At 39.0% G+C, this 12,651-nt stretch overlaps 1 protein-coding gene across 1 annotated transcript in view; it reads right to left on the bottom strand.

Annotated features, from left to right (window-relative positions):
* The window catches only part of LOC102772862 (low-density lipoprotein receptor-related protein 1B), a gene marked incomplete at both ends in the record, with an annotated part of 158,509 nt that extends 151,058 nt beyond the window's left edge, over positions 1–7,451 (bottom strand). Inside the window, 2 exons of the mRNA XM_006761180.1 lie at positions 4,726–4,930; positions 7,262–7,451. Of these exons, the coding sequence (XP_006761243.1) occupies positions 4,726–4,930; positions 7,262–7,451 (395 nt within the window). The remainder of the gene's footprint in view (positions 1–4,725; positions 4,931–7,261) is intronic.
* Positions 7,452–12,651: the final 5,200 nt, after the last annotated feature.

Below are 12,651 nucleotides of genomic sequence, written 5' to 3'. Positions count from 1 at the left end.
GAACTGGAGAGCAGATAAATACCACATGAACTCACTCATTTGTGGAATATAAGGAACAACATAAACTGATGAACAAGGACTGATCCAGAGACGGAGAGGCATTGATTGGACTGTCAGGCTTTGGAGGGAGGGTAGGGGAGGGTGGGGGTAAGGGGGAAAGAGCAACCAAAGGACATACATGCAGGCATAGAGGCCTAACCAATGGACAGGGACAACGGGGTGGGGGGGTGAGGGCATGAGTGGGGGGGGTATGTGGTGACAAAAACACATATGTAATATCTTAATCAATAAAAAACATATTAAAAAATAATTATGCAATAACTCAGCTCATCTATCTTACTACATCTATTTTTTTAAATACATTTTTATTTATTTCAGAGAGGAAGGGAGAGGGAGAGAGAGATAGAAACATCAATGATGAGAGAAAATCATTTATCTGTTGCCTCCTGCACACTGGGGATCAAGCCCACAACCCGAGCATGTACTCTTACCAGGAACATCTATTTATCCCTTCAACTAAATAACAGTACTGTACAAATAGGCTTCTGGGAAGCTCAGGAATAAACTTATGCTTTTGTTAATTATTTATAGCCGTACTGTACATGAGCTTTCATTGTAAACTAGTTGAAACATTTTTAAATAGTTGAAATAGTAACTAATTAATTTTAATTATTTTGCTGACACTCTAAATGTTTTCAAGATTCAGACAGAATAAAATTCAATATACTCTCTGAAGCTTAAATTCATGTTGGTTTTTGTCCCTGTGAAACTAATAAGGAATACATTAAAATCAGCTACAGGGCAATACAAATAATTAATCAGGAATTCAGAGGAGATATAAATTCTTGTAAAGAAATTCAGACTTTCCTGAATTTAAATATGAAACTTTGCAAGCAACATTAATTTGGTTAATTAATTTCTATGAGTGTGTGTATGTGTGTATGTGTGTGTGTGTGCGTGTGTTGCACACATATGTGCAGAAAGGCTTTCCTACCCATCTGCTCTTTTCATCTTTGTATATGAATTTCTAAAATGAGGCTGGTGGGACAGGTGGCTGCTGGTCTGTTGAAAATTCTCTCTGATGCCTAAAAAATTGAAAGCTTCCAAGAAGTATTAAATCAATCCATCAGTATCACATTCTGAAAGGACAGCTGATATTTTCTGGGTGAATACACTGGCTGCCCGGATACTGACCATTTTTCTTCCTGAGGAACACTTCTCTTTTGGGAGGTCAGCTTCAGTAACACTTTAATTTGCACGACTAACCAAGCTGAACCATCACTGAAATGTATGTGGATTTAAATCAAAAGAATTGTGTTAGGGATAAACACCATTAGCCCTACTGCAATAACAATCTTATCTTACCAAATAGGAATATCAGTTGTACACACTTCAGAAAGCTACCCTGAACGGCTGAAGCCTGCAAAATCAGTAAACTTTGATTTGGTCTCTTTTTTTAAGCTGTTTAATTTTCATTTTATTCAGGAAAACAATTTTATGATTTTATTTTTTAGTATATATATATATATATATATATTTATACTCATATACTCATTGCTGGCATTTGAACATCCCCCGAGGGATGTAGCAGTGTGCCAAGTGACAGGTGGCCAGGGAGGAGCCCAAATCAGGGCTGGGCACTGCGCTACCCGCACTCATCACTGCCTACTGTGCCTGCTGCCACGGCGTCGGGAGAGGATCCTGACGCTGTGGCAACTGCACTTGCTAGCCGTGAGCCCAGTTTCTGCTGAGCAGCGCTGCCCCCGTGGGAGTGCACTGACCATCACAGGGCAGCTCCTGCATTGAGCGTCTGCCCCCTGGAGGTGAGTGTGTATCGTAGCAACTGGTCATGCCAGTTGTTCTGCTGTAACAGTCACTTAGGCTTTCATTATATAGACTAGAGGCCTGATGCACGAAATTCGTGCAAGAGTAGGCCTTCCTTCTCCCGGCTGCTGGCACCAGCTTTCCTGTGGCACCCGGGACCGAGGCTTCCCTCTGGCCCCCAGTAGGCACCTGAGACCTGGGCTTCCCTCGTAGCCCCAGCTTCATCCAGGAGGTCGTCTGGAAGGATGTCTGGTCTAATTAGCATATTACGCTTTTATTATTATAGACTAGAGGACTGGTGCACAAAATCTGTGCACTGGTTGGGGGGAGGTCCCTCAACCCGGCCTGCTCCCTCTTACGTCTGGGACCCCTTGCTCCTTACCACCCGTCTGCCTGCTGCTCCTTACCTCTTGGCTCGCTGCTCATTGGAGGCGGGAGAGGCTCCCGACACCGCCACTGAGCTCACCAGCCCTGAGCCTGGCTTCTGGCTGAGTGGCGCTCCCACTGTGGGAGCACACTGACCACCAGAAGGCAGCTCCTGCATTGACAGTCTGCCCCCTGGTGGTCAGTGCATGTCATAGTGACCTGTCGTTCCACAGGTCCTTCAGCTCTTTGGTCGATTTGCATATTAGGGTTTTATTATATAGGATAATTGACATATAACACTGTGTAAGTCTAAAGTGTACAGGGTATACATAGTTCAAAATATATATGTACCATACCTCACAGAGTTTTCTTTCTTTTTTTTTTTTTTTTTTGGTGGTGAGAATTTTTAAAATATACATTCTTAGCAACTTCAAATACACAATACAGTACTGTTAACTATAGCCAGCCAGAAATATCCTGCTTTAGACAGGAATGGGAAATGAGTTAGAATCATAACTAGGTTTATTTTTTAAATGTCAAAATAAATCCTTAAAATTATATTAGAGATACCTGATTACTGGACCGCCTAGAGCAGCTATAATTGCCATATATAAGAATAGAAGGAAGGGGAAAGGAAAAAAAGGCATATATAAAATAAGTTGAACTGGAGACAGGGTTGTTATGCGGAATTATATAAGCACTTCCTTTGTCAGGACATCCTAGAAAATAATACCACACCAGGATAATGATTTCCCTGAGTGTTTCTTTCAAAAGTATTATCCACTAGCTTCATTTAGAAGTTGTTTACTGTGTCTGAGCACATACTTTCACACTATATCCTTATAATGATCTTGAAATTTAGGTAGATGATTTGCACATGGGAAAACTAAAATTTATAAAAACTAAATAATTTGCCTAAGGTCACATGATCTTTAATTAGAAAAGAGAACCTGGCTGGTGTTGCTCAGTGGTTGAGCATTGACCTATGAACCAGGAGATCATACTTCAATTCCCAGTCAGGGCACATGACCCAGTTGCCAGTTGCAGGCTCAGTCCCTAGTAGGGGGTGTGCAGGAGGCAGCCATAAATGATCCTCTCTCATCATTTATGTTTCTATCTCTCTCCACCTCTCCCTTCCTCTCTGTAAAACCAATAAAAACATATTTTAAAAAAGAAAAGATAGACCAAGACTTTATACAATATATTTGATCATAGTTATTATTTTTAGCACAAACTGACCCACCAGGTCTTAACCCATTCAACATTTCTTAAGTTTACAACTGTCCTCTATCAGTAATACACACAGTAGATACTCCACAATAATGAGGTGCCTGTACTAGAATGTAAATGAATGCACTTTCTCCTTCAAGAACTCTCTCTCTCTCTCTCTCTCTCTCTCTCCTCTCTCTCTCTCTCTCTCCTATTTATCTATATACACATGCATACATATATATGTATACATTCATTTAGTTGATTGCTCTAGGATAAATATCTATATCACCCAACATAATATCTGTATATATGTATAATATTTATGTATAGGTTTATATTCAATTGAATTAAACAGTAAGCTTAAAGTTATAGATTAGGTATTAGAAAACTATGGCCTATTGGTTGGTTGCCTATTTCTGTATATACTATATAGTTTGTTTTTAAAATTTGTCTTTATTGTTGAAAGTATTACAGATGTCCCCTTTGTTTTTTTGTCACACTGTATATTCTGAAATACTGCCACAGCTATTCATCCACATATTCTGTGTAGGCAATACGGCCTCTGGAGCTTCAAACATTTACCATCTGACCCTTCAAGAAATACAGTGCCGGAGGGAAGAGCCTCAGCCTCATTCTGTCCCTCAGGCATGCATTGGGGTGAGGTGCTGGGTGGATTTCTCCAGTGGTGTGACTACCAGATCTTACTCTCCTGAACTCAGTTTTCCCAGTTGCTAAGGGCTACTGTCCTCAAAGGATAAGGGGTGGGCGCTGAACTTGTACCATCCCACAGGCCCTACATGCATGCTGTAAGGGTGTTTCAGGGGCAAGGCTTCTTCCACTGACATGTGCAGAGAAAGGACACAGAGAATGGGCCTGCCTATGAAAGAATCTCTCTCTTCTCTTTTCAAATCTTAGGTTGCTTTGAGGAGCCAGACACAGACAGAAGATCATTTCATTCTTTTCTAATATTCTTTTAGCCTAGGGTAACTAATCAACTTCATTTCACATTTCAAAAAAATTAGAAATAACAATGGAGCTTATGCAAATCACTGTAACAATTCCACTAATTAACAATTCAATCAGTTATTGTTTCTCCAGAATAAAGTTCATATGAGTCAAATTGTCGCTGTGGTAGCAAATGAACTTGAAGATCAAGTTTTCAAAATATTATCCAGGTTTTCTTTCTCACTGAATATATTATTTAATTGGATTGATTCAAACAATTAGCCTATTTTGAAATCTCTTCATATGCATATTGTCGGCAAGAATAAAGCACATATTTTTCAAATGCTTACATTTATAACCAAGAAATTCTCAACTTACATGTCTCTGGGACCCATCATATTCGCACCTTTCAATTTTTCCTAGGCTGCCGTCCGAGAAATAAAGTTTCTCTGCACGGTGGTCAATGGTGAGGCCATTGGGAGTGAGTATGTCTGTACTGACCACGACTTGAGCATTTTTCCCAGTCAGGGTAGATCTCATAATACTTGGATGCTGTTCATTCCAGTTGGTCCAAAACATTAAACTAAATAAATTTAAAAAATGTAAAAATAAATTAAAATTTTCATTAACAGTAAAAACATTAGTGGAAACATGGCAATGTCAAACTATTTTAAAAGAACCAAATTATTTCTCATATCTCTGGTCCTTAAGGAAGCGTAGGTAATAAAGGGGATAGGTATATTATATTTGCATGCATATTTTTCCAATTTAAAAAAATGAAACCTGGAAACTATTTCTGGAAAACAATTTTCTATGTATTCTCTCAAAGAGTAATTTAATTAAATTGAGCCAGTTTTCTGCATAGTGAGGATTTATTATAACCAGGTATAAAACCATCATCTTAAATTTTCTCTGAACTGAGAATGTGCTTACTTATTAATATCTTTTTTAGGAGATCCAATATGATCATTTTAGACATTGTTCTTACCCTACTACTTTTCTTCAATTGGTTGAAATCAAAATCTCCCTCTCCTTCCAGGTTCCTTTTTTAAATTCTGCATGCTCCATTTAAATGTTTTAGAGAAATACAATTACTAAACTATTATACTAGTATTTCTTTAGTATCTTGTTTTTTTCTCACTCAGTGAGCTTTTTCTATAAATTACAATGTTTTTTCTGGAATCCCAGGGGTTATCAACCCTTAAACATAATATTTGTTACTTAAAGATTTTATAGAATGCTTTGTCAAACTATCCTTTGAGGAAGTCCTAGGATTCTATGGCCCTTAGAGGTCACTGGAAGAGTGGAGAGGATGCAGATTCCAATCTCCAAGCCCTACTTTTACTAAAACTCTCTTTCTCTCCCCGCTCCTCCTTTCTATCTATAAGACTGTACCTAAGAGTTTATTAGAAGATTGGGTGTTACTGCTCAGGGTGGAAGATGGAAAGAAAAAGGGAAGGAAGGAAAGAAAGAAGGGAGGAAAGATGGGAGGAAGGAAGGAAGGAAGGAAGGAAGGAAGGAAGGAAGGAAGGAAGGAAGGAAGGAAGAAAGGGAGGAAGGAAGGAGGGAGGGAGGATAAGGAGAGAAAGAGAGAAAGGGAAGAGATAAATAAGAGAAAGTAGGCAGAAGAGAGGGAAGCTGACAGGAAGGCTGCTTTAAATATTTGAAAATTTATGCTTAATAAATACTGACAAGGAAAAACAATTTGACATAACATTTCACATTTAAGCAAGACTGCATATATCATGTCTATGTATAATCATTCAAAGGCAATGTAGCATTATAGCCCAGGCATCTGAAGGCCTGTGTCCATCGTAAGTAAATCACCAGAACTCGGAGAAGTCAACCTCCTCTCAGCATCCATCTCTCAACCTTCAGAGCCTCTATTTATAAGACGAAGGTACTCAATTAAGTGAAATAAGTCTAAACGTATTTCCAACTCTATAAGAGGGTCCAGGTTTAGTTCCCTCGCGCTGAGTGATTTATGTAGCTCTTTCTTCTCTCAAGTAGTCAGGGCCAGTGTTTCATGTCATCGTTTTCAGTCTCTGACTTTTCCTCACCACATCTAAAAAGAGCTCTTCTATTTCTGCTCAGTGAAAGCCAGATTGGTCTGACTTTTATTTACTTATTTCATTTCAAGATAAAGGATTTTCTAGTAGGTAATAAATATCTTCCCATATTGTATGAGAATGGAACTCCATAGATATAGATATAGATATAGATATATCCTTTTTTTCCTACTTACCCCAAGCTTTGTTCTTCAGTTTTCTTAGAATTACTTTTTTATGGCATTTCAAAAAGCATGACTTTTTTTTCTAATTTGTCATTTTATACTTGCTCCATATTATAGCCTGAGTATTTTCTCTTGCCATGAATTATTTGTAATTATTATTATAAATGTCTGCATATTCTATCGTCAACAGATGTGGACTATTTAAGCTGTAGTCTAGCATCAAATGTTGAAAATATAGCAGCAAACAAGATGTTTTGTTGTTTGTTTTCTCAGTATTTTAATTGGAAAGATCCCCAGTTGTTAAAATTACTAAATTAAATTACAAAAACACCTTTTAGTTTTCAATTCATGTTAATAGTTTTTCCCCCCCAAATATCTAATTTCAATCAGCTGTACCCTAATGTCTTTTTCATTTGCCTTTTCCAGCACAATACTGTCTGTTTCCCCTTTCATTATTTAATTTGCTTTGACTGGATTACTCATGGAAGTGATGCCATGCATTCAAAGAGTCTGGATTTTCTTTATTCACATTTACAATCCTTCTACAAAAACTAGTTCTATGAACTGTGAAAAGAGAACTTCAAAGGAAATCTTTAATTTTAAAGTGAGTTCATTTTAAAATTAACCTGACAGTCATTGGCATATAATGATAACAAAGAAATAAAAATGCACTGTTTTTACTTCTGGCATTCATCCAGGGTGAGCACATGTGGATGGTCATCCTCTGACATGGTGATGACAGCCTCCTTGTCAAAGGCTCCGGGCCGAGTCTGGTCCACGGTGTGTCTGGTGATGGATGAGGTAGTGGAGCTGGTCCAGTACAGTGTATCCCAGGCTCGGTGATAGGCAAGGCCTTCCACAGAACCCACATCTGATGGAAGAAAGAATACATTGACACTTTTATCTACAAAAGACTTGGCTTCTGGACAGAAAAAACCTTGAAGATACATATGTATACCTATATGATATTTTATTAATCATTTCTTCACAACTTCTTCAAAATAAAACTATAGTAATTGCAATGCTTATAATTGATAGTGGATTATACACAGCAAGACTGTGCTGTAAACTACTCATGGGAACAGATTTTTGTAAGAACACCATTTAAGACTGAATCTTCTCATTTTAAAAAAAAAAACTCAGTTAAGTAATTGGCATTTATATAGGAAAATGGTGGCTGTCTTATTTTCATACATTAAATATTAATTTTCAACAAGTATCCAGTTGTAACAATTTAGAGATACTTTTGAAAATCATAAGGCAGAGATACCATTCAGGTAGAATCATAATAAGTTTCCTCTTGATATTATATCTGGAGATGTCAAGGAAAAACAAACGTATAAAAAATTGCAATAGTATCAAGAAGCCAAGACCTAACTCCACCCTTGCAACTCAGTCAAAGACAGAGAATGTTTTAATAAGTTCATGCAGGAAGATCTTTGATTCTATTCAAATAATATGACCTGAAAACAAAAGAAAATGAAATGAATTGCCAGCTAAGGTATGCTTTAAATGTTAAAGAAAGATAAATGGTAGTATGTAGATTCCAGTATATACAAGTGACAATGTGAAAAATGAGTAATTATTGCTTAAAATTGTGCTCCCAATCTCTACAATAACATAGGGTAGCTGTTTCATTTTTCATAGAGGTGCTGGGTACATATCCTATACTAGAGGCCACGTGCATGGGATTAATGCATGGGAAGGGGTGTCCCTCAGCCCGGCCTACACCCTCTCGCAATCCAGGACCGCTAGCTCCTAAATGCTTACCTGTCTACCTGATTACCCCTAACCACTCTTCCTGGCTGCCTTATCGCCCCTAACCTCTCTGCTTGCCTGCCTGATGCCCCTAACTGCTCGCCTGCCTGCCTGATCGCCCCTAGCCATTCTGCCTTCCGGCCTGATTGCCCCTAACCACACTGCCTGCCTGCCTGATCACCCCTAACTGCTCGCCTGCCTGCCTGATCACCCCAGTCGCCTTTGTCTCGGCCCCACCACCACGACTTTGTCCGAAAGACATCCGGAATGACGTCTGGAAGGTCATTTGACTGTCTGGTCTAATTAGCATATTACACTTTTATTATTATAGACTACAGGCCTGGTGCATGAATTCATGCATGGGTTGGGTCCCTCTGAGTGGCCTACAGAGATCTGACCGAAACCCGCAGTCCAACGCTGCCTGCAGCTCTTATCTGCCACTCACACTCATCTCGGCCCCACTGTGCCTGCCGTGGGCTCGCACCCAATCAGTCCTGACCAGGAGAGGCTCGCGCTGCTGTAGCAGTGCTCGCCAGCCATGAGCCCTGCATCTGGCGCCCTCCCAAGGGAAGTGGCCTGGAAGATTGGGTTAAAACCAGCTCTCCAACATACCCGAGGGGTCCCAGATTGCAAGAGGGTGCAGGCCAAGCTGAGGGACCCCACTGGTGCATGATCGGGCCAAGGAGTGACCATAGAAGGGCTCCAGGGTATGTCAGGCCCATCTTGTTCAGTCCCAATCAGCCGGACCCCAGCAGCAAGCTAACCTATAGGTCGAAGCATCTGCCCCCTGGTGATCAGTGCACCCCATAACAAGCGGTTGAGCAGCCTTAACATATTATTAGCATATTACACTTCGATTAGTTGTTCGGTTGTTCTGCCATTCAGTCTACTTGCATATTACCCATTGCTATATAGGATAATAAAACCCTAATATACAAATCGACCAAAACTGCAGATCGACCAGTCGCTATGACATGCACTGACCACCAGGGGCCAGATGCTCAATGCAGGAGCTGCCATTGGTGGTCGGTGTGCCCCCATAGGGGGAGCACCACTCAGCCAGAAGCTGGGTTCATGGCTGGTGAGTGGCAGCCTTAACATATTATTAGCATATTACACTTCGATTAGTTGTTCGGTTGTTCTGCCATTCAGTCTACTTGCATATTACCCATTGCTATATAGGATAATAAAACCCTAATATACAAATCGACCAAAACTGCAGATCGACCAGTCGCTATGACATGCACTGACCACCAGGGGCCAGATGCTCAATGCAGGAGCTGCCATTGGTGGTCGGTGTGCCCCCATAGGGGGAGCACCACTCAGCCAGAAGCTGGGTTCATGGCTGGTGAGTGCAGCGGTGGGGGTGGGAGCCTCTCCTGCCTCCGTGGCAGCACTAAGGACTCCTTGTGGGATGTCTGCCTGCCTGCTTAGGCCTGCTCCTCGCCAGCAGGCAGACATCCCCCAAGGGGTCCCAGACTGCAAGAGGGTGCAGGCCAGCTGAGTGACCCCCCACCCCCAGTGCCCTAATGTCGTGCACTGGGTCTCTAGTTTAAGTACAAAAAAATTATACTTTTGCCTTCATGTTACCTGTTTTCCTCAGAGTTATTACTTTTAGCATGTTAAATTTGAGAAAAAATGTGCACAACTTTAGCAGTCATACTAATAAATTAACATTTAGCAGGAAGGGCCTTTTTGTTGTTTTTCTCTCAAGGAATCTCTGAAAGGAATTGTTCAGAAAATAAGTAGATAAAAAGGGTTATTTTAAAGTTTAGAATGGGTAAATACTTAGTTTGGTGGTCAATAAAATTTAGTGGGAATGAAAAAATATTAAAGCCATTTGAACTAGATTTATTTAATGAGACTAAACATGTCATTATCCTCTTTTTCTACATGGGATAGAGAAAAATCCACTAATAAAAATTAATTGCTACCATTTATTGAGCACTGTATTTCTGCTAGAAAATGTTACATGCTTTGCATACATCACTTTATGTATGAATCTACTCTGTGAAGTTGATTTTATTGTTCATCTTGTCCTAAGAAGGAAACTGAAACCTATGGTCACAGAATTGATAGTATTAAAGCAAAATTTTTAGTGCAGATTCATTTGCTTCTAAAAGCCTATATTCTTTAGCATGACTACTAGTATTTAGAGATGAGTTTAAGCACCTAGGACTATTCTCAATCTACACAACGCTGGAACCAAACAAATGATTCATGCATTTTAAATTGTCTGACTCTGGGTGAATTGTATAACCAGCAATTCACCATGAAAAGCCTCCCCTCACACAGTCAACAAAATAATTTATAATAAATAATGTGGGTGATTAGATTGGAAACTTAAGCCAGAGATGATAGAAGAAACATTATAAAACATAATCATAATAAAACCTGTTAAGCTCTTTTTATCTGAATCATAATGTGTTCTTATTTGAAGTGAGTAGGATGGAGGTTGATAATGGCCAAAGGTGTTTCAATTATTAAATAATAAATCATCCATTCCATGGTATTTTTTTGCAATATCAAATCACTTAAGAAATGATTAACTGCATTAATAGTATAAGCGGCATTATATTCCTTCAGAATTCACAGATAAAATGAGAAATGGCATAGTTTAAAATAAATTCCAAGCAAATCAGAATCATTAATCCAGCTTCACTCTGTACCTTCCCCTTTAACTGACTTTGACAGATGTTCATCATGGGAACTTTTTTCTACAAATTAGAAAGAAACCACTTGGCATCATCATTGAGAGGAAGTTGATGGTTGACCTAGTAACCCTGAGGTTACTATATACACCTCACCGTCCATGTATAATCTCTTTTATTGTATTTTGTAATAGATGACAGCCTGACAGTACACTTAATCATAATCTGATGCTACATTTAAAAATATTTCAGTAATATATGTCTTTCTCAAAAATATCTGTCTTTATAATTGTGTTTGTCATTAACAAATTGTCAATTAAACATCTGCCAAATTTTAAAAAAAAATCACAAAAAATATTGTACTAGTACTTAAGATAACATAAGATATTTATGTCCATTTTATGATGATTTAATACAACATGGGGTCATGTGGCATGTGTGTGAAGGGTATGTGTGTGTGTGTGTGTGTGTGTGTGTACATTAAGGTTCCTAAACCAGATAAACAGGTACAATAAGAGCTTTGAATTACTAGTCCGAGCAGATAATCATGCAGTTTGAAAATTAAAGTAAAATACCTATCTATCTAGTCAACTAGTCCTGAAATATTGAATAGACTAAATCACTACAGAGTTAAACGTTCTTGGAACTTGAGGATATAGAATAGACATAATTAAGAAAAAAACTCTCACAGTGCTAATTCAGCAGCTCCGTATGTCTGATGGATAGCTAGTAAAAATACCACCTTCTCACTTCATACACTTTCAAAGTAAAAGAGTCCCCTTCCCTCCCCATCTCCCCTCTTTGATCAGGTAATTGGGTTTGGCTAAGCATGAATGAGGTACTAATGTGCTTTGATAGAAATAAAAAGATGAGATCAATTCATCAAAGATCCAAGGCAGGCAAATAACTCAATCATTGCTAAACTAATTTGCTGAGTTCTAGTTTTCACAGCAATGAGTGGCAAAATTGATCCTACTAGTCTGTCACATTGACACCAACCACTACTCTACAGCTACTCAGAAGAGTTCACAGAGATCATCACTGAAGTGGGAACAGCAGTTCCTTCCGGCCTGTACAGTGTTCTGAAGGCAGGATAAGGGCTTGTGGGATGCAAGTGGCAGTAAAGGATGTGCTTGGAAGGGAGTCACATATACAAAACATTGAATTCTTTGGCTGGAGAAAGTTATGGATAAATACTGCTACGAAGTTAACAGAAACCATACTTATCTCAAGAACATGCTCTAACAGTAAAGTGTCACAATGGCCTTCCTGTTGAAAGGGTACTAATCCCTATTCACTGGCTTCTTTTCTAAAGTCAAGGAGTATCATAAAGCTTCCTGTTTGAAGCTTGGTACAGAGTTTAAAATAAGAAGTTTCTGGTGCAACATCCCATTTCGATCTTAAATTTGTAGTTTCCAGAGAAACAGGATACTGGGTCCAATTCATAGTGTAGACCTGGTATTGAACTCTACACCGAGTACACATGGCTATGCTTTAAGTCTAACAAAACATTACTTAAATACTTAAGTTTTGTATAAACTCTACCCTTTCCTAAAAATCCTCTTTTCTTCCTTTCCTTTTCTTTTCTTTTCTTTCTTTTTCTTTTCTTCCTTCTCTTTCTTCCTTCTCTTTCTTTCCTTCCTTCCTTCCTTCCTTCCTTCC

Source organism: Myotis davidii, unplaced genomic scaffold (genome assembly GCF_000327345.1).
Source record: "Myotis davidii unplaced genomic scaffold, ASM32734v1 scaffold2958, whole genome shotgun sequence".
Taxonomy (NCBI): domain Eukaryota; kingdom Metazoa; phylum Chordata; class Mammalia; order Chiroptera; family Vespertilionidae; genus Myotis; species Myotis davidii.
This window is presented reverse-complemented; position numbering and strand designations above follow the sequence as displayed.